The 18,944-nt window shown below is 54.1% G+C and overlaps 1 protein-coding gene across 3 annotated transcripts in view; it reads left to right on the top strand.

Moving 5' to 3' along the window:
* The window catches only part of SSBP3 (single stranded DNA binding protein 3), a 162,283-nt gene extending 144,588 nt beyond the window's left edge, over positions 1–17,695 (top strand). For all 3 annotated transcript variants that reach the window (XM_058552502.1, XM_058552501.1, XM_058552500.1), the window contains 9 exons: positions 4,295–4,359; positions 5,066–5,114; positions 5,777–5,812; positions 6,331–6,385; positions 7,686–7,756; positions 14,541–14,619; positions 14,869–14,897; positions 15,039–15,140; positions 15,995–17,695. In XM_058552502.1, coding sequence (XP_058408485.1) covers positions 4,295–4,359; positions 5,066–5,114; positions 5,777–5,812; positions 6,331–6,385; positions 7,686–7,756; positions 14,541–14,619; positions 14,869–14,897; positions 15,039–15,140; positions 15,995–16,024 — 516 coding nt within the window. In that variant the 3' untranslated portion in view covers positions 16,025–17,695. The remainder of the gene's footprint in view (positions 1–4,294; positions 4,360–5,065; positions 5,115–5,776; positions 5,813–6,330; positions 6,386–7,685; positions 7,757–14,540; positions 14,620–14,868; positions 14,898–15,038; positions 15,141–15,994) is intronic.
* The last annotated feature ends 1,249 nt before the right edge of the window (positions 17,696–18,944 follow it).

The following is an 18,944-nucleotide window of genomic DNA, read 5'->3' as shown; positions in this document are numbered from 1 at the left end:
GTCAGTGAGCACTCCAGAACTTTCTGAACAAAGAATAGGCATACTGTGGTCTTGGGGCTACTTTAGAGATTTCAAAACCGAATGGAGTGACGTTACACTTTCTGAGCCTGTGTTGCATTTTAGCCTAAATGTCACAGAGGAACCGGCCGACCAGGGATCGCCCTCCCCTTTGCCCTCGGAGCCTTGGGGAGATTTTACTCTGACTTTGCCAAATGGCCAGTGCTAAAAAGGACGTCATATTTCCACTTAATTGTATTTTCTTTTAAAGAATTACGTGCATGTTGGTGTCAGGTGGGAACCTTTGGCTGAGTTTTTCAGAAGTGAATCCTATTAGAATGAGGCCAAGACTGCAGGGGCTGCCAGCCAGGTTCATGCGGAGAGACTGCGAGGCCGTCAGAGGTGCTGTGGCTCACAGACGCCGAGGTCCCGACTCCCCGTGTTTCTGGTATTCAGGTTGTGGGTAGAGCCAGCACAGCCTCGAGTCAGCTGTTCTGTCTTGTCTGCATTTGAGAAAGTTCAGATGAAAGATAATCCACAATCCCGAGGGACGCTCCTGTGCCTCCCGGGAGAAACCACATCTCCCGGCTGAGCCAGGACAGCCCAAGCTCAGTCCTCTGACCAGAGACTCCAGGAAGAGATAGAAGGGTTGTAAACTTGGCCGGAGCAGCCGGGAGCTGGGTGAGGAAGGAGGTGGCCGTTGCAGGGATTTGCCCAGGTGGCCCATTGGAGGCCTTCCGGTGTGAGATGGCCAGGCCACCCTGTGATTAGAGGGGGTGGAGGGCAGGACCCTGCTGCCCAGGAAACTTTCTCAACGGCCAGAAGTCTGCATTGACAGATCCAGCCTAAAGACCAAATGGCTGTTCTCCTGTTTTGAGGTGAAGATAGCGCAGGGCAGACGGCAGGCAGCACCGAGAGAGCCCCTCTGACGAGGAGGTACTACAGAAAGGAGTCGCAGGCCCCAGCCCCTGCTCGCTGCTAGTGCCCTCCTGAGTCACTGTGGATCCTGCACAGAGCACGGAGAGACTGAGAGGGTGGGGCCAGCAGGAGGGCCCTTTGTTGTTCCTGACTGTGGATCAGACCCCTCTGCACAAGGTCTGGGTGCCCGCGTTGGGATGAGGGCACGGGGTGTGTAGGACAGACCTCCGTGGCTGTGGCCGGCCCCACGGCTGCGCTGAGGACTGCCCCCATGTATCCAGCTGCCCCGTCCCTGCGAAGCAGTGCTGACAGCAGAGGAATGGGGACGTAACACCCTGCGGCCCAGTGCTGTGAGCAGGGAGCAGGCACTTGGCAGAGAGGACCATTTCACCAGTCTCTGAAACCATGATTCTAAGCCCTCTCGCCCTCCGTGAAAGGGCTGGTGTTTCTGATTTGAAAACTTGATAAAAACCTGACTTGTAGCCCTACTTTCACCCCTCATTTACTGTGTGGCCTTCAGCAAGTCTCTAGCTTCTCTGGGCCTCCAGCTTATCATCTGTGAAATGGGGAGGTGTGAGTGAGCCTCCAGGGTCAGCACCTCTAAAGGAGGAAGGCCCTGGGTGGGCACACTCCCTCCACCCTGGTGGCCGGGTGGGGTCGGGAAGAGCAGACGGTGCACGCACAGCCTCCCAAGTGGCTTCGCGCTGCATGTCCAGACCTCCTTCGGGAGCGAGCACCCCCCGTCCTCTCCTTTCACTCTGTGCTGCAGTGTCCTGGGCTTCCACCAGCTCCCAGGACAGCCCTCCCGTCTTGCCCCGCAGTGCCGGTCACTCTTGTGGTGGGAGAGGCAGCAGGATGCAGCTGCGGCCCCTGGAACAGAGCTCACTCTCTCGGGAAGAGCTTCCTGATTGGGCGGGCTGCACGCGGTGGAGCAGTGGGCTGCTAGGGACGTGGTGAGCCTCCTGTTCTGGAGGAGCGGAAGCGAAGCTGAGATTTGTGGCGGGGATTTAGCGGCTGCACGTGGGGCTTAGAAAGGGCCCTTTAAGACCCGAGGTTCTGTGACGCTTAAGGCAGCATTAAGGGCTTTGGCAGTTGTTCTGCTGCTGACGGCCCAAATCAGCGCACACTCCCCGGCCGCCGAGCGCTGCAGAGCCGTCCTTCCCTGTGATCCCCCGGGGCCTGGAGGGTTGGGGGCTCCTTGTCCCCGTTTCATGGACGAGGCGGCACAGTAGAGGCTGCAGGGCTTCGGTGCTGGCTCTGCCACGAGCATCGCTGCGCAGGGGCCGCCGCTCTGCTCTGCGCCTCAGTGTTTTCATCTTTCAAGTGGGGACAGGGTTGGGGTTGCTGTGATGATTAAGTGTAGTGATAAAAAGCCCGTAGCACGGCCAGGCCTGGGCTGAGCATTGTTGTCACTTGTGCCGTTTGCCCAAAGTCACCAGCACATGGCTGAGCCGGGCCAGCTCTCCCGAGGCCCTGCACGCTGCCTCACGCCGCCCTTCTATAAAGGGGCCCGCCCCTGCATGTCCCCCGAGCCTGCCGCTGTGCTGGAGGCAGGCACACATCTTCCTGGCCCGGGGCTCGGCCGTGAATGGGCACAGGGGCGTGGGCTTCCTGAGGGTCCCCTGCGGCACCTGCCCTGCCCCCACCCACCCCGACTCCAGGCCTCGCTTGCTGCCAGCCTGCCTGGTGCAGCTCCTGTCATTGTCCACACCCCGTCTGGGTGTTCTCCTGGCCTTCAGGCAACTCGGTGAGTAACGAAGCCGAGGAGGGGGCCCCGAGGCCGTGAGGTTTGAAGGACCGGCCCTGGCTGAAGAACGCTGGCTCTCGAGCCGCCTGTTCAGTCCCCCTTCCCACTCTCCGCTCACCAGGTGTGGGCGTAGAGCGCAGACTCCGGAGGCTCCCAGGTCCAGGTTTAAACCCCAGCTGTGTCATTTGCTGACTGACTTTGGGCAAATCTTTCTCCCCTCGGACCCTCAGTCTCCTCTTCTGTAAAATGGGAATAATACCAGCCTCATGGTGGTGTTGTAAGGACCAAAACAAAGACTATGTAAAGCGTGTTATGTGCTCAGTAAAGGACAGTTAGCGCCAGCTGTTCCTTTGCCCTCAGAATTCCACCAACTGCTGCCGTCAGATTCTCCTACGAGGACAGAGCTTAAGCTGTGGCCAGGCCCATTTTACTTGCCTTTCGTTCACTTCTTCAACCCTCCACTGACTGATGCAGCACCCAGTCTGTGCCAGCCTGTGCAGGGAGTGAGGGGGCATCTGAAGATCACTAAGACGCAGTTTCTATCTTCAAAAGGCACTCAGAGTCCAGTAGGAGAGATGAACGTGTGGCTACGATCAGAACCCCATGTGATACAGGCTGTGGAGGAGGGAAATTACAAGGCATTGTGGGAGTAACTAGGATGGAGCAGTTAGCTCCAAGGGGTGGGGCAGGGAAGGCTTCACAGAGGAGGTGATGTTTGAGTTGGGTATTGGAGGATGTATAGGAGCCCACCAGGTAGAGAAGAGAAGCAAGGCACTTATACCTGCGAAGAAAATAGCACTGAGAGAGGGGAGTCAGGGGGCAGCACTGGCTTGATTGTGACAGGAGATGAACCAGATGAGAGGCCTGGGGTGCCTGGTCCAGGCGCTCTGTGACCCGCCCCCTCTGCCTTGGGGGTTGTGCTGAGCTGAGCTGGGACTCCTGGGAGTTTCTGAGTTCTGTGTAGACTCTTCTCTCAAACAACAGGGATGCTCTCTAAGGTGGAAACGGAGTTTTCCTCTGGCTCCTCTAGCGCTGTGTTTGTTGAGGGCCCCCTGGGCTGACGCCTGAATCAGGCAACTTGCTCTGGGGGTGAGGGTGGGGGACAACACAGACCTGGGGTGCAGTGGGGCATCTCTAGCTGCCAGGCCTTGGGGACTGCTGCAGGGCAGGCCTTTCAGGAGCATTTCTTCCCCTGCCACATCCAGGCCCGGCCCCTGGCCCCAGCCGCCAGCAGATTCTCCTCCCCCAGAGTGTCTGAGGTGCTGATGTTCACAGTCGGTTCTGTTCCGAGTCCATTCCACTCTACCCGCCTGAGACCCGGGGAAGGTGCCAGCCGGCGCCTTGATCCTGGAGAGAGGAGCAGCCTGCTTGATGTCCATAGGCTCCTGAGAGAACCATCTTAAAGTCGATGCGTTTACAGTTGTGACTGTCCCTCTGTGCTGGCTTGTCACTATGGTCCTGTCGCTTGTTCCCCACCCTCCCCACACCTTTTTTAAACAAATAGATTGTTGTTTCTCATCAGATCCTTTTCACAGACTAACCCTCTCGCTGTGTTCTGTCTGTTTCTCCCCCTCCTCCTCTCTCCGGTTCCCCTCCTCCTTCTCATAGACTGACCCTTGGTTGTCATTGCAGAGTTACGGCAGCGGCATGAGACCACCACCCAACTCCCTCGGCCCCGCCATGCCCGGGATTAACATGTAAGGCAAAACCCACCTTGCCGGCCGCTCAGGGCCCAGGCCTTCCCCACCCTCTACTGCCCTCCCCGGAAGACTCGTGATCCAAGTATTTACTGGTACCACTCTGGACCTCAGTCTCCTCCTCAGTAAAGTGAGGATGTGGACAACACGGGTGCTGAGAGCTCACCCCTGTATGGTGTTTCGCCGTGCCCGGCATGGTTTGGAGCATGTTCCGTGGACCAGCTCAGCTAATCTTCATAGTAACTCTAGGAAGCAGTTATTATTATCCCCCATTTACAGATGAGGAAACTGAGGCACAAAGAGGTGAAGTCACTTGCCTGGGCTCACAGCATAAAGTGGAAGGGTCAGGATTTGAACCTTGTACAGCTGAGCACTGTTCTAGGCTTTAGTGGTTCTTAATCTCTTTGTGATGATCAGTCCTCATGAGACTCTATGGATTCCCCTCCTGGGAAGATGCACATGCTGAGGAAATTTTATATACTTTGCAAGTAATTTATAGGAGTTTGGAGGTTTCTATCCATGGTACAACCTGTCACTACCCCAGAGCCAGACAGTCCCTAAGGCCCTAGGGCTGTATGAAGGGCGGGCTTCCTGTAGTGATGGCAGCCCTCTTCTTCTGCCCCTGCCAGCACTGCCCCCCCCCAACCCCCATCTTGGAGTTTATAGCACATTTTTCATTGTCTCCGTCTCTTTCTCGCTCTCTCAGGGGCCCAGGAGCCGGCAGACCCTGGCCGAATCCTAACAGTGCTAACTCAGTGAGTACCCAGGTCAAGTGGGGTGTGTCTGCCAGGGAGGGGGTTCTGGGGTGCAGGGGGGGGGTCCTGTCTCCAGGTTGGAGGTGTCACAGGGAGGGGAGATGCAGCAGGACTGCACCTGACGCCTCCAAGGAGAAGCCCACCTGTAGGTGGAGGCATGAGAGTGACACGCTGGGGCCCTCAGCGGCTTGGGCCTGCCCACTCCAGCCCACTGCTCTGCGGAAACTCCGAGGTGGGAACTGAGAGCCTGGCTCAGAGAGCACTTCACATGGGGGCTCCTGCCAGTCTCCTCTTCCCTGGCAGGGCTGGCTTCCAGCACTCAGAGGAAGGAGCCGGGAGGGGCCTCAGCACAGGCAGTCTGGGGCAGAAGGCCAGGGGCTGGGGCAAAGCTGTCATTTTCCTGCCCTCTCGAACTGGAGGGCCTCCCATGGCCCACAGCCCCCAGGTTCCCTGCCGAGGCTCCCAGGGTCAGTTCCGCATAGGAGCTGGACTTTGCTCCTGCCCCAGGCCCTCCTAGGGAAACTGACCGGATGGTTCAGCGGGTCCCACAGCCATTCCTGTCAACAGTGGGGTTGTGGCCCCAAGTGGATTTGGAAACCAAAGGGCGCTGCCTGTCGGAGGAAATGACTCTGACACGTGGCTCCCTCACTTCTTGTTTCTAGATTCCATACTCCTCCTCGTCACCCGGTACCTACGTGGTAAGTGTGTGCGAGTGTGGGGCATCGCATGTGTAGCCACACGGGACTGAGTGTGCAAGAGAGCTGCTCAGGGAATCCTTCCCTTTCAAAGCATGTTCTGAGCACAGGTTCCAACTGTGCTAGAACTTGCTGTCAGTGTTCCGGTATCTGTACCTTCTGGTGGCCTGGAAGTCCCCAAACGAGACCCGGAGCTGAGATCTCCATCTGGGGCGCTGACCAGTGGGCCGGTTGGCTTCCACCACAGGCCTCTGGTTTCACCGATTGGCATGTGTGTGAGCGCACACGTGCACACACGTTCAGCTGCCTCTTGGTTTAAAGAAAGGAAGGGAGGGATCCAAGTCCAGTTCCCCCGGGGCTTAACCGCTTGGGCTCCACCTGGCGCCCGAGGTTTAGCGAGAGCTGGATGCTGGGCTGGGCTCCTGTGAGCAGCTGCTGCTGACGTGGCTGGAGCTTGGTGGCCTCTCTCCACATATGTCATCACCGTGGGTTTCTGATGTCAGTTTTTGTCTCATGTGCAGGGACCCCCTGGTGGTGGCGGCCCCCCAGGAACACCCATCATGCCTAGTCCTGCAGGTAAGAGGGAGGAGTCCTGGAGGGGCCCGGGTGCAGAGCCAAGGCTCACCCGCCACTCTTCCTGAGCAGCATGTCCCCACTGGGCATCTTAGCCTCAGGGATTTTGGGGGCAGGAGGCTCTTGGTACCCCAGCCTGCTGTGTGGCCTCAGTCAGGTCTCCTCATCTCTGGTTAAAAGGGGCAGAGCAAGGATATCCGCACACGAGGGGTCTCGCTGCCCTCAGCTCCCACCATCAGAGAGAACCCTGTCTTGGTTGTGCGTTTCCCCAGATGACTGAAAAGGGGCTTCTGGGATCTGGCATCCTGGGACCAGGACTCTCTGGCATGAGGCCTCTTGGCTTCTGGTCCTCTATGTAGGAGACCCCTTTTCTGTTTTTCTTTAATCAAAGGAGGGCATGCGTGTACACACGTGGGCATATGCACACACGCACACACACGCAGTATCACAGTTGTGTTTCTTTCCCAGCTAAGAATAGCTTACCATCCGCTAGAAGGAATTCAACATACAATCCTTACCCTCCCCAAAATATCGAGTGAGAGGTAATTGGGTTTCTGCCCGAGAAATGGTGCCTGCTCCTAATATAAACAGGCGAGCTCATTTCCTAAGGAGACTTTTCTGGCTAATTGGAAAGCTGGTGGGGTCCCTCTCTCCCACCCCCTCCTCAGCTCCCCATCGCAGGGAAGCTGCTCGGCTGCAGAGGTGGAGCTGGCAGCACCCGTGATGTTCCGGCTCCCGCTCCGGCTCCCTCTTTCCGCTGCTGCATTTCTATGAGCAGCATGACCTACATTCAGACTGGGTCACATTAAACCACTCCATATGTTAATGTGTCTCCAGCCCCATCCCTGCCTCTCCCTCCTGCCCCATCAGCTTGGCAGGGTGGCCCCCAGGGAATTGGTGGCGTTTCTCTTTGCTGATTTGATTATGGCCACTTGGTGGGGTTGGGAGAGCACAGGTGGCGGTCTGGCGGCCCCTGCGTCATCCCTGGCAGCGTCAGGGGACCAGATTGGGTTTGGGGTGGGGAGACGAGAATTTGAACCTGTAATCCCCCTTTGCTGTGTCCACCCTGCCGTCCAGACACCCTGCAATTCTTCCTTTCAGGGTTGAGTGGTTTTCACAGTTGAATTTTCTGTGATTAAAAACTTTGTGAATCTTCATTAAATACAAATTAGCCAGAAAATGGTGGTACTTAGAGGAAATTTTAGGTGATGAAATACAAAAGAATGAGTTCAAGTGGCACGAGTTTGTTTTAATTAAGAAATGAATTAATCACCCCAACTTGCGGGTTTCCACTGTTCTGCAGATTCAACAAATTCCAGTGACAACATCTACACAATGATTAATCCCGTGCCGCCTGGAGGCAGCCGGTCCAACGTAAGTCTGCTTTCTAATAATTTACATATCAGATACCATAACAAATCATAATTAACTTCATCAGCTGAGGGGAAAGCAAGTTTAATTGATTTCAGCCATTTGTTACCAAAGATGAATAAAATAAACTGCCAGGGAAATGATTAACTTTTGGGCAACTCAGTTCCCATTTCATAGCTGGCGGGGGTGGGAGAGAAGGGGGTAGACGGATTCCCACCCTTCTGGTCATAGTAGAACACCAGGCCCTGATGTGGGTACCCCCGCTGCTCTGTGTGGGGTGCTGGTGAGGGAGAGCACCAGGCTGCAGGTGGGGTGGTTGGTCGTGGCTGGTTGGCTGTGCCACCCTGGGGTGTCCCTCACCTTCTCGGGTTTGTTTCCTTGGCTGTGGAGCTAAGGGTGGAGGCCACGGCAGGAGCACGTGGCCCGTCTGTGGACCTGCCTGCGCTCCAGGAGCCCTGTGAGTCTGGCACCTTGCAGCCTCTTTGTCTCTCTGTGGATAGTCCCTTTCTGGAAGCCACTCCCCCTTCTGTGCCTTTCAAAGCTCCAACCCTCAGTGATGTTGCAACTCAACTCCCACCTTTTCTGGGCCTGCTCATCGCCCCCCCCCCCCGACCCCTCCCGGCCCCGTGCTCCCATGTCCCATGTTGGATGTTTAGCTGCAGCGCCCTCTCTCAGCTGGGAGCTCCGTGAGGACAGGCCTGGCTGACTCACCTCCACAGACAACCCTTCTGTGCCAGGTGGCGGGGGGTGAATCTGACCAGCCTTGGCCTTGGGGAGCTCAGGGTTTGGAAACGAGGCTGCCTTGTGACCAAATCAACAGTCTGTGGACTGCAGAGCCAGAGGGTGGGGTTGGGGCCCCAGAGTTGTCTGTGGCCTTTTGGGGTGCTCTGTTTGTTTTTGTTTTTTTCTTTTTGAGGAAGAGTGGCCCTGAGCTAACATCTGTTGCCAATCTTCCTCTTTTTCTTTTTTCTTCCCAAAGCGCCAGTACCTAGTTGTATATCCTAGTTGTAGGTCCTGCTAGTTCTTCTATGTGGGATGCCGCCTCAGCATCCCTTGATGAACAGTGCATAGGTCTGCACCCGGGATCCGAACTGGTGAACCCCGGGCTGCCAAAGTGGAGTGCACAAACTTAACCACTGGGTCACTGGGCCAGCCCCTGGTTTTGTGGTTCAGTGTTGGATGTGACACCTGAATCACCCCATGTGTTAAACTCTGATCAAGAGCTGCCCCATGCTGGACACTGCACGTGGTTAATCCTCTGCAGCCTCTGGGGTGAGGGTCTTTGGCCTGCCTCCTGGGGTGCCAAGAGGGGCTTGGGACTGAGAGGTGTGGGAACCACACGCCACCCTTGATGCTCCACCACCCCTCTCCCTCCCCTCTTGGCAGCCAGGACCTCCGACTACCTGGCCTCATCGCCCCTGGCTCTCCTTAGAGTGACCAGCTACCCAGGTTTGAGCACTAGAAGCCCTATGTCCTGGGAGACAAGGTCCCAGGACACAGAAAGTCCTGGTTGTTGGCAATGGATGCAGAAGGTTGGGCAGAAAAGTATAAGACCCAGACAGCAGCCCAAAAGACGGACTGAGAGCTGCGTTTGGTGTCAGATGGAAATGGCGTAGATCACCCTCCTCCCATGGTGGCTGTCTTCCCCTGACCACGGAGGCTGGTGGTCATGACCCGTGGCTCTCAATGATGGCTCATCATGTTGCAAGGCTCCGAGGGGTGCGACTCAAGTGGCCGCAGTCGTGGGCACCGGGGGTCTGCCTTCGACTCTGCTGCAGGTTAATTGTGGCGCTTATTGTCGAGATAGCGCAGCTTTCAGTTTTCGTATTGTGAGTAGTGTGACTGTGTTTTCTAAGAGTTCAGATAATGAAAATGGGAATGATGACAACACCAGCATCAGCCTGACCCTGACATCACCAGAAGAAAAGGCCAATGGACCATGTTATTTTAATGCCAGGTGGGCGGATTAGAGGTAAATGACCACAGCGGACGTACTGCACAGTACGCTGAAGAGAGAAGGGGCGTGCAGGTGGGGCATGTGGAAGCGTGCTGGAGACTAAATCACACAGGTCTGGGGTGTGACAGGCAGAGCTTCTAAGTCAACCAAAAAGACACTGACACTTGGTTACAAACAGCGGCCACAGCCTTGGCTTGGGCATCCCCCTTGAACGGACCCCATCACCAGGCTGTTCCCCCCGTTGCTCCATGACCTTCAGGGCACGTTTCTTGAGTCAGAGGCTGCAGCTGAGGCCTGTGGGTGAACAGAGGGGAATTTTGGTGACAAATGTGTTGGTCCTGTACAGGTAGAGCTGATTCTGTCGGATGGACCTCACCAACCGTCAGGTGAGCTTCCTGCAGTCCCTCAGGGGGTGCATCAGACTCTGGCCCCAGCTCTTAGGAAGCTTGACTTGAAAACTGGAGCTTCAGATCATCGCCTGGATTTCTATGAAGATGTTAATGAAACTGCAGAAGACAACAGGTGTTGTTCTCTTGTCCAGTTACAAACTAGACTTTGCTCATTTGTCTGCATATTTGGCAGATAGTACACAGTTAATTTGGCAAATGTCGTTTAGTCTGTAAATGTCTCACCTGCTGAACGTCCCACACCCCTTGTCCCCACACTGCTGCCCAGGGGTGTGATAATTTACCTCTGTTACTAGGCTTTCAAAATGAAAGATTTTGGTCACTCGTCAATTTCCTCAAAACATACAGAAGCACCTCATGAGATTTGTGACTTTGTAGACGTGGAGAGAGCCTCAGGCACGCACCCGCCCACAAGATGGCTTTTGTTATTGCTACCCACAGAATAGATGTGGAAATGTCGGCCTGCTGTGCCGTCCATTTCTAGTTTGAAATACGTAGAGATGAGAATGGAGAAAGGAATTACACTAAAACAGAAGTGTATGTGCTGTTTCTCCAGAACTGTGTGATGATCTCTAAAGAGGCTACGAGGAACCCAGACGAGGATGAGCGGACCGCACCTGAGTTGTTCATAGCCGCAGGCGGAGGGAGGGGGTAGTAACAAAACCTCATATGGCCAAAGTAACGACTCGTTTTTTGGGATGAGACTGAGAACTCCAAAAATGTCACCAGTAAGGGCAGCCAAGTTGTTAAACAGGACTTTCACAATTTCTTTATTAAAACTGTAACTTATTTGGGATCTCACAAGTTCAAATTACTTTTGTGCTTTAAAACCATTGTCCCTGAGCAAGAGAGGTTTAATTGGTAATGACATCCAGCATGCTTGGGAACATTTAGAAGTGATGGACACCTTGGACAGGGATAGCCCGTCGGATGGATTTATGGATACAAAGGACCCACCTGACAGCAGCTGGTCTACCAAAACCAGCCTGTAGATACAAAGTGGATGGACGTCTTTGGAGAGCTGGAAGCGAATTCCTATGGGTCCACAACCCTCTGTGAGTAAATAAAATCCTAAGACCCCACGTGCAGACGTTCTTGTGGAGAGGATGGTTGGCTTGGTGTTAGCACGTTGGACTGACACCAGGGCTTGATAAGAACAGGGCAGCAAGTCCACGTGAATTTTACATTTGACTCTGTATTTAGTTTTACCACCACGTGCCGGAAAAGAAGGATGTCCCAGAGGCTGCAGGCAATTCAGAGAAGTATTGTAAGTGGAAAAGCAAGCACACTCGCCCTCTTGCACCCCCGAAAGCAAGATGGGTCCCCAGCAGCTCGGCTGAGCCCCTGAGGAAACTCAGCCAGGGTTCTCGTCTTGCCGTGTCTTCTCAAATCGACGTGGTCTGATCCAGAAAAGCAGCCTCAATCTGTGCCACAAGCAGTCCCGTCACTACACAAGTGCTGGAGGCCCCATCAGGTTGGACTAGATGTTTAACTAGTCCTCCTATGAATTGCCACTGTTACCTAGTCCTACTGATGTTTTGTTTAAATAATAGCATTTATGTAACAGAAAAGTAAATAATACAGAATAAACAAATGGTGCTGGGACAACCAGTTGTTGACATGTGAATGAAGGAGGTTGGACAGCTTCCTTACACCAGCACACAGATGAACTCAAGGTAGACCCGAGACCTGACTGTCAGAGCTAACGCTGTAAAACACTCAGCGGAGAACATAAGAGTCAATCTTTGTGACCCGGGTTAAGCAAAGCCCTTTAGCTACAACACCGAAAGCACGAGTGGCCAGAGAAGAAAGTAGCTGAATTGGATTTCATCAGAATTTAAAACTTCTGTTTCAAAGGACATGGTCAATAAAGTAAAAAAACGACCCACAGAACGGAGAAACTGTTTGCAAATCAAGTATGTGATAAGGGACTTAAGTGCAAAATATGTTGAAGAACTCTTAAAACTCAATAATAAAAAACAAAAAATGGGCCAAGGATCTGAATAGACATTTTCCCAAAGGTGTAAAAATAGCCATAAGCACGTGAACAGATGCTCAGCATCATTAGTTATTAGGGAAATGCAAATGAAAACCACAATGAGTTACCGCTGCACATCCACTAGGACGGCTGTCACCAAAAAGACGAATAATGACCAGTGTTGGTGGAGATGGGAGGACACTGGAACCCTCGTACACTGCTGGTGGGGATGTAGAATGGTGCAGCTGCTCTGGAAAACAGTCTGGCAGTTCTTGGAAGGGTTGGACACAGTTACCCAGCATATAACATATAACCCAGCAGATCCACTCCTAGCAGTCTACCCCAGAGAAATGAAAACTATGTCCACACAGTAATTGTACATGAATGGTCATAGCAGCATTATTCATAATAGCCAAAAAGTGGGAACAACCCAAATGTCCACTGACCGATGAATGGGTAAGTAAAATGTGGTATGTCCATACAATGGAGTATTATTTGACCATGAGCAGGAATGAAGTCCTGATACATGCTACCTACCACGTGAATGAACCCTGAAGACATTATGCTGAATGAAACAAATCAGCCACCAAAGGTGACATGTTATATAATTCCATTTATATGCAATATCTAGAATAGGCAAATTGGTAGAAACAGAAAATAAAGTAATGGTTGCCTGGGGCTGGAGCTTTGAGGGAGGATGGGGAGTGACTGCTAATGAAAGTACAGGGTTTCTTTTTGGAGTGATGAAAATGTTGGAAAATTGATTGTGGTGATGGTTGCACAATTCTGTAAATATACTAAAAACCACTGAATTGTACACTTTAACTGTGACAGTTGTATGGTATGTGAATTATATCTCAATAAAGCTATTAATCAAAAAATACACAATAATATATAATTTAAGATAGTCTGTTTTTTAATGTATTTATGTTGAAATAATAACGCAGGTGCATAATTGTTTATTATATTATCGTGTTTTGGGATTTCTTTGGTCTGGTATGGCTATGTCCTGGGCTGGCTCCCTAGGAAGTTTGACACCCTCATCCTCATATCATTTGGGTTAATAAGCATGAAATTTGTTGCCAGATGGCAAAACGTGCCCCAGAGCCGGTGAGCAGCCCTGGGAGGCAAGGATGCTGCACCCACAGTGTGTGTGAGTGGGCAGATGGGCATGAGGAGGCTGCCTCTGCCCCCGTCCAACCCCGCAGTCTCATCACACAGGTCTCTGCTCCAGCCAATCTCTGCTGCCTCCTGCTAGGAGGCCTCTTTTGCTCAGTCACTCCCCCTGCCCGGAGAGACTTCCATGACCTGTCTCTGCCTGCCCAAATTCTGTCCCTCAATTATTTTGACACTTGGCCTTCTCCTGCATGCAGCCTGTTGTGATTTTTCTGCCCTCTCCGGTGCCTCTTTCTGAAGTTGCAGCCATGCTTTGTCTGCAGTTCCCTTTGGAACTCGGCACATCTGTCTTGTGGGGTAGTTGGGTGTCGGTGGCTGTGAGCTCCTCCTCTGGGCGGAGACCCAGGTGTGGCTTGGCACTGTGTCCTCAGCTCCCAGTACAGGCCAGATGCCAAACAGTCCTCCATTCTGCCACCTCCACCCCGTCTACCCCGATGTCCGATCTGCGTCACAGGGCCTTGGCTCTCCACATGGGCTCCATCCCTTCACGGCCATGCAGTGTGGCCTCTGGCCTTTGGTTGCTTCTTTTCTGAGGTGGGCCTGATAGTTCCAGACAGGCCTGAGGATGAGCAGACTGCACCATCAGTTCTGCCTGGGGGCCTCATTGGTCACCTCCCTCCCACATAGTCCTGAAAACTCCTGCCGCCCACGTCCCAGCTCCCATCATTCAGGACACCCGACCTCTTCTCATCTCCCACCCCCATGAAACTTGGTTTCTGAGGAAGAGCTTGGGGGAGGCTAGTGTGATGGCTCCAGGGCCAGGCTGCCCAGGCTCCGGTCCCGGCTCCTCCCTCCCCTACCTGGGAGACCTCGGGCAGAGCGTTTCCTACACTGTGCTTGAGTTTCCTCATCTGTGAAATGGGGCGAAAAGTGTTAGTGTCCCTGGCCTGGCACAGTCGGCCACCCTGCCTGTGTGTCTGTCTGAAGCTCTGACTGCGGAGCCCTGCACTCTGCCCCAGGGATGGGAAGAGCTGCAGATGGGATCCATGAGGATTGGTTTGAGAGCTGCCTCTGCATGGCGCTGGGCGGCCTTGGGCTAGTCAGTCCCTTTCCCTCTCTGGGTTTGTTTCCTCGCGTGTGCGTAGAAATGAGAGCACCTCTGCTCCGCACAATTCCGAGGGCCGGCGGGGGACACCAGCTCCAGCCTCCCGGCGTTAAATGCCTGGGTGTGTGTGAGAGAGGAGCCCCCCGGAGTGGAAGCTCCCTGAGGGCAGAGCCGGGCATGGGGGCCCGTGAGACTCAGTGCGTCGCTCTGTGCTTCTCCCTCAGTTCCCGATGGGTCCAGGCTCCGACGGCCCGATGGGGGGCATGGGCGGCATGGAGCCACACCACATGAACGGATCATTAGGTAAGCAGCGCCCGCCCTGTCGAGCTGCACTTGCCCGGACAGCGTCCCTTTGCCTCAGCTCCGGGCTCAAGTAGGCCTGGTCCACAGCCCTGGCCTTGGCTGGGCACACCGGAAGATCCCGAGAGCAAGATACCGCCTGGATAGAAAATTCTCGGTGCAGAAATAGTGTGGGGTTTGCGTGGAAGGGCTTGGAAGCCCCTCCATGGAAGGGCAAGCAGGAAACTGAGTCGGATTCTTTTTTCTCTCCAGGGTCAGGTGACATAGATGGACTTCCAAAAGTGAGTGTGTACTCGATGTCTCCTTCCTGATAGCACGCCCCCTTCCCCCACCCCCGAGACCCCCTCAGAAGGCCTTTCTCCCCATCCGGGTGGGCAGGTTGCTGGGCCCCCTGGGGCTCACCTCCTCTCCTCTCTCTGCAGAATTCTCCTAACAACATAAGTGGCATTAGCAATCCTCCAGGCACCCCTCGAGACGACGGCGAATTAGGAGGGAACTTCCTCCACTCCTTCCAGAACGACAATGTAAGTGTGCCCACCGCCACCCTCAGTTCATCCCTGGAATACCGTCTCATCCCCTGGGGTCTGGCGACTGTTTATTTCACAGGGTTCGGAGCCTCCTGGCCCCCTGGCCACTGGGCCGGTGTCCGGCAGCCGTATGGTAGGCCTCTTGCCGTGGGTACTTTTCCACACCAGGTGCAGAGTCCTCGCCTTTCTCCCAGCTGCGTGGCCTTTACCGCCGCCGCCGCCCGCATCTCACTGCCGGCAGGTCCTTCTGGAGGCTACACGCAGGCACGATGCCTCTGGCACTGATGAAGCTGATGTGGCTGGAAAAGCCCTGGGCTGGGACTGGGTCATTGTCCTTGGCGATCCATTTCCATCTGTCCTAGGGAAGAGGTTCATGTGACCAGTGCGTTCCTGGGGTCTCAGCACTGAGGGGCTGGCCGTCTCTTTTTCCATATTGGCCTCTATTTATGGTCTCAGTTGAAGGAACAACGAACGTCATGGTTAAGCGGCTTTTGAGAATCCAGATTGGCTCCCGCCCCAGGGCGCCCTGGCCGTGCTCCGGCTCATCACACCCCAGTTCCCCGCAAGTCCCCTGGCCCCTGACTCCAGGAAAGCCCTGGCCCTACGCTGGGGAGGGCAGGGGCTGCTGCTCCTTCGCTGGGAAGAAGGGGCGATTTGGAGAGGGGAGGGGGCAGGGGGAGGTGAGGCATCCCCTATAGGGGAACAGGCTGATGCTGAGGTGGCTCCTACCTCCCGCCTCCCGGCCCTGCCAGCCCTGAGGCTGGCCCTGTCCAGCTCTGTGCAGTCAACCCTTCCTGAGGCTCCCACACCAGCCCTCGTGACCCCCCCCCTTCTCTGCTCTCCCCTTCCAGTATTCTCCAAGCATGACGATGAGTGTGTGATCCCCCCTCCTCTTCTCCGAGACGCTGAGAGAGCCGGCATTGCAGGCGGGAAGATGCCAGAAATTATGCAAGAAGTGAGGTGTTACTACCCAGGAGCTGGGGGAGGGGCATCGCCTGCCCCCTCCCCCACCCGCCCCCCACTCCCCCACCTTTCCCAAGTTTAGTTTCATGCAATAAAAAGGCCGAACTTTTTATTCCATAAAACATGAAGGACAAAACTCAAAAATATATTTCAAGTCAATGACCAGAAACACCCCACCCTTGCCCTTTCCCAAAAGGACCTTTTATGTACATGACACTTTTTTGTTGTTTTTTGTTTGGGGTTTTACCATTGTTGGGATTTTTTTATTTGTTTTCAGGGGGGTTTTTTGGGGGAAAAATTTTTAAAAATGGAAGCTTCTAGCAGGCCCCACCCCCACCCCAATCAACCTCTTTGCTTTCTTTAAAAAAAAAAGAACAAAAGGACAAAAAAAAAACCCACCAAGCCCTGCTGTCTGTCTATCCCCGAGCCCTCCCACCAGGAATGCTAGTCTAGGTGTGAGGTTTCTCGCTATCTTTGTAGCCATCTAAAAATAATAATAATAATAATAATCTGGGCAGTTTACAATCAGTGGTTTCTTTCAAAAGGCCTTTTTTGGAAAGAAAAAAGGAAGTCACCTTTTTCCACTTGGGGACTTTTGTTTGTACGGCTGGGCAAGGGAGGGCGAACCTGTTTTGTTTTTGCTTGGTTTCTCCCGGCCGAGGTGGTGGTGACAGCAGCTGCACAATTTGGACCCCAGAATACCCCTCACCCCGTTAAGTGGCCGGAGGGGCCAGACCACCTGACCGCTTTCAGGACTCTGCCCCAGCGGAGACCCGCTGTGACCCGGTGGCATGCACTGTGTTCCCAGGACTGCTTCCTCCTCTCTCCTGGACCTCCGCCCCGGCCCCGCCTGGTCTTCCCGGCGAGAGTCCTGCCAGCTGGGTGGTGGCCTGGCGCAGAGTGGGGGAGGCGCCCCCACCAGGATGGCCATGACCTGGGACATGGAAACCGTGACCACCTCGTTCTCTTCCCCGTGGCCCTCGCGTCCTCGTCGTGTGTGCGGCCACTGGAGGGCTGGAGTTTGGGTTTTCTTTTGTTTTTTTCTCTTGATTCTTCCTTCTTTTTCCAAGATGGGATATTGACCCGAATTGCTCTGTATATGCTCGGAACTGGATGGAAGGACCTTGGAATAGCTGTGGGGGCGGGGGGACACCGACAACCAAACAGACGTGCCGTTCCAGTCCTGTTTTTATTTTCAAAAACCAACCAACGCGACAGTGGAGCCTGTCCCCTCCCAGGAGGGGTGACCGTGGCCGCCTCACCTCACCACCCCCATGGAAACCTCTGTGTCTTGCCCTGAGGACACCCGAATTCTTTGTACATTTGCCCCGTCCCCTCCCCTGTAGCTGGCCTTTGTTTTCGTCCCTCCCCGCTCTGATCCGTGTATATCATATTATGTGAGATATCATCTGCCTGAAAAAAGACCTTGTGCGGATTATTGGGAACATTGTAGCTGTTTCTGTGTTTTTTCTTACCTTGTAGTCTGGTTCTGAATTAAGAGAGGAAAAAAAAAAGTAATTATGATACATTGTAGTTTGTGTACGATATATGTTGATAACGTTTTATTAAAGGGACATCTTTTTTCCGCAGCCCTTCCTGACATGTTTGGGGGGACGTGGGTCGGAGTTGATTAGACCGATTACAGGATGCAAGGCGACTGGTCGGGCACAGAGTTTTTGTTCCCGGCGCATAACAAGATGCTGCTTTGTGTTTGAGCATCTGCCGCCTTTTCCTGGGCGGGTTCATTCTGCATTTTCCGTGGAGAGTCGTGGTGGCCTTTGGGGAAGGTGGGCTGGAGGTAAGACATCAGCCTCACTTGAAATACTTGGGGGCATCTGGAAAGCCAGTTTGGGTTTCGTTGCTTGCAAACAGTTTGGTTTGCCGGGATGTCTTTATTTTTCTGAAAGTAGGAAGAAGTTCCTGAAAAGGTGCCCTTTTTTCAGTCGAGAGTTGGTATCAGCCAGGACGGCCCTGTGGGCTGCGGCCACACCCTGCTTTCTGCCTTCTGGTGGAATTCACTTCACCGGTCCTAGGGTACAGGGCCACGGAGAGGTTGATTTTTTTTTTTTTTTTTTTACCTCCAACGCAGTGGGAGCGCATCCTTGAAGGACTTGAAGAGCAGCACAGTTTGACTTGAATTTTAGAAACCCGGTGCAAGCCGAATCCTGGAAGGTGGGTGGGTGGGGCTGGCCAGATGAGGGGAGACTCGGCCCCAGCTGCCGTCCAGCAGGAAGTACTGAGAGCTGGGGTGAGGTGAGCAGCGCTGGGTGCTGATTTGAACATTTAGAAAATAGAACCTCCTGCTTCCCTAGAGCTCTGGCGCCCTCACTCCACGCCTGCAGCAGGAGGGGAGGAAAACAGTGTCTGAGTGAATTGTGGGCTCGAACGGTGCCTTGCACGTGGTAAGAGCAGCAGTGTTGGCTATTAGTGGTATTGTTGCTCATGTTTGGGGAGAGTCCAAATGGATCTGATGGGGAGTAGCTGGGAGGGTCTAGAAGATTCCATTTTGCTCTTTCCTCTTGAAAGAAGGTTTCCTAGGCCTTGTCCAGAACAGACACCTTTGAACTACGGGGAAAACATCACTGATGGATGTCTAGGGGACTCCCACTGTGACTGAGCTGCGTTTGTTCCACCTGCGTTAAGCATCTGCCACGTGCCAGCCCAGTGCTGGGCAATAGAGAAGGTGGAGATAACGGGCGAACATCCATTCAGTTCCCTTGCTGCCACCTTTGCTCCCTGGAGCAGGACTCAGGCACAGACAGGACCAATGGCCTGGGGACCGAGCTAGAAGGGAACCCAGGTCATGGGGGCCCCGGCGGAAAGGACAGGAAAGGGCCC

The sequence above is a fragment of the Diceros bicornis genome, chromosome 13 (genome assembly GCF_020826845.1).
Source record: "Diceros bicornis minor isolate mBicDic1 chromosome 13, mDicBic1.mat.cur, whole genome shotgun sequence".
NCBI classification, from domain to species: Eukaryota; Metazoa; Chordata; class Mammalia; order Perissodactyla; family Rhinocerotidae; genus Diceros; species Diceros bicornis.
This window is presented reverse-complemented; position numbering and strand designations above follow the sequence as displayed.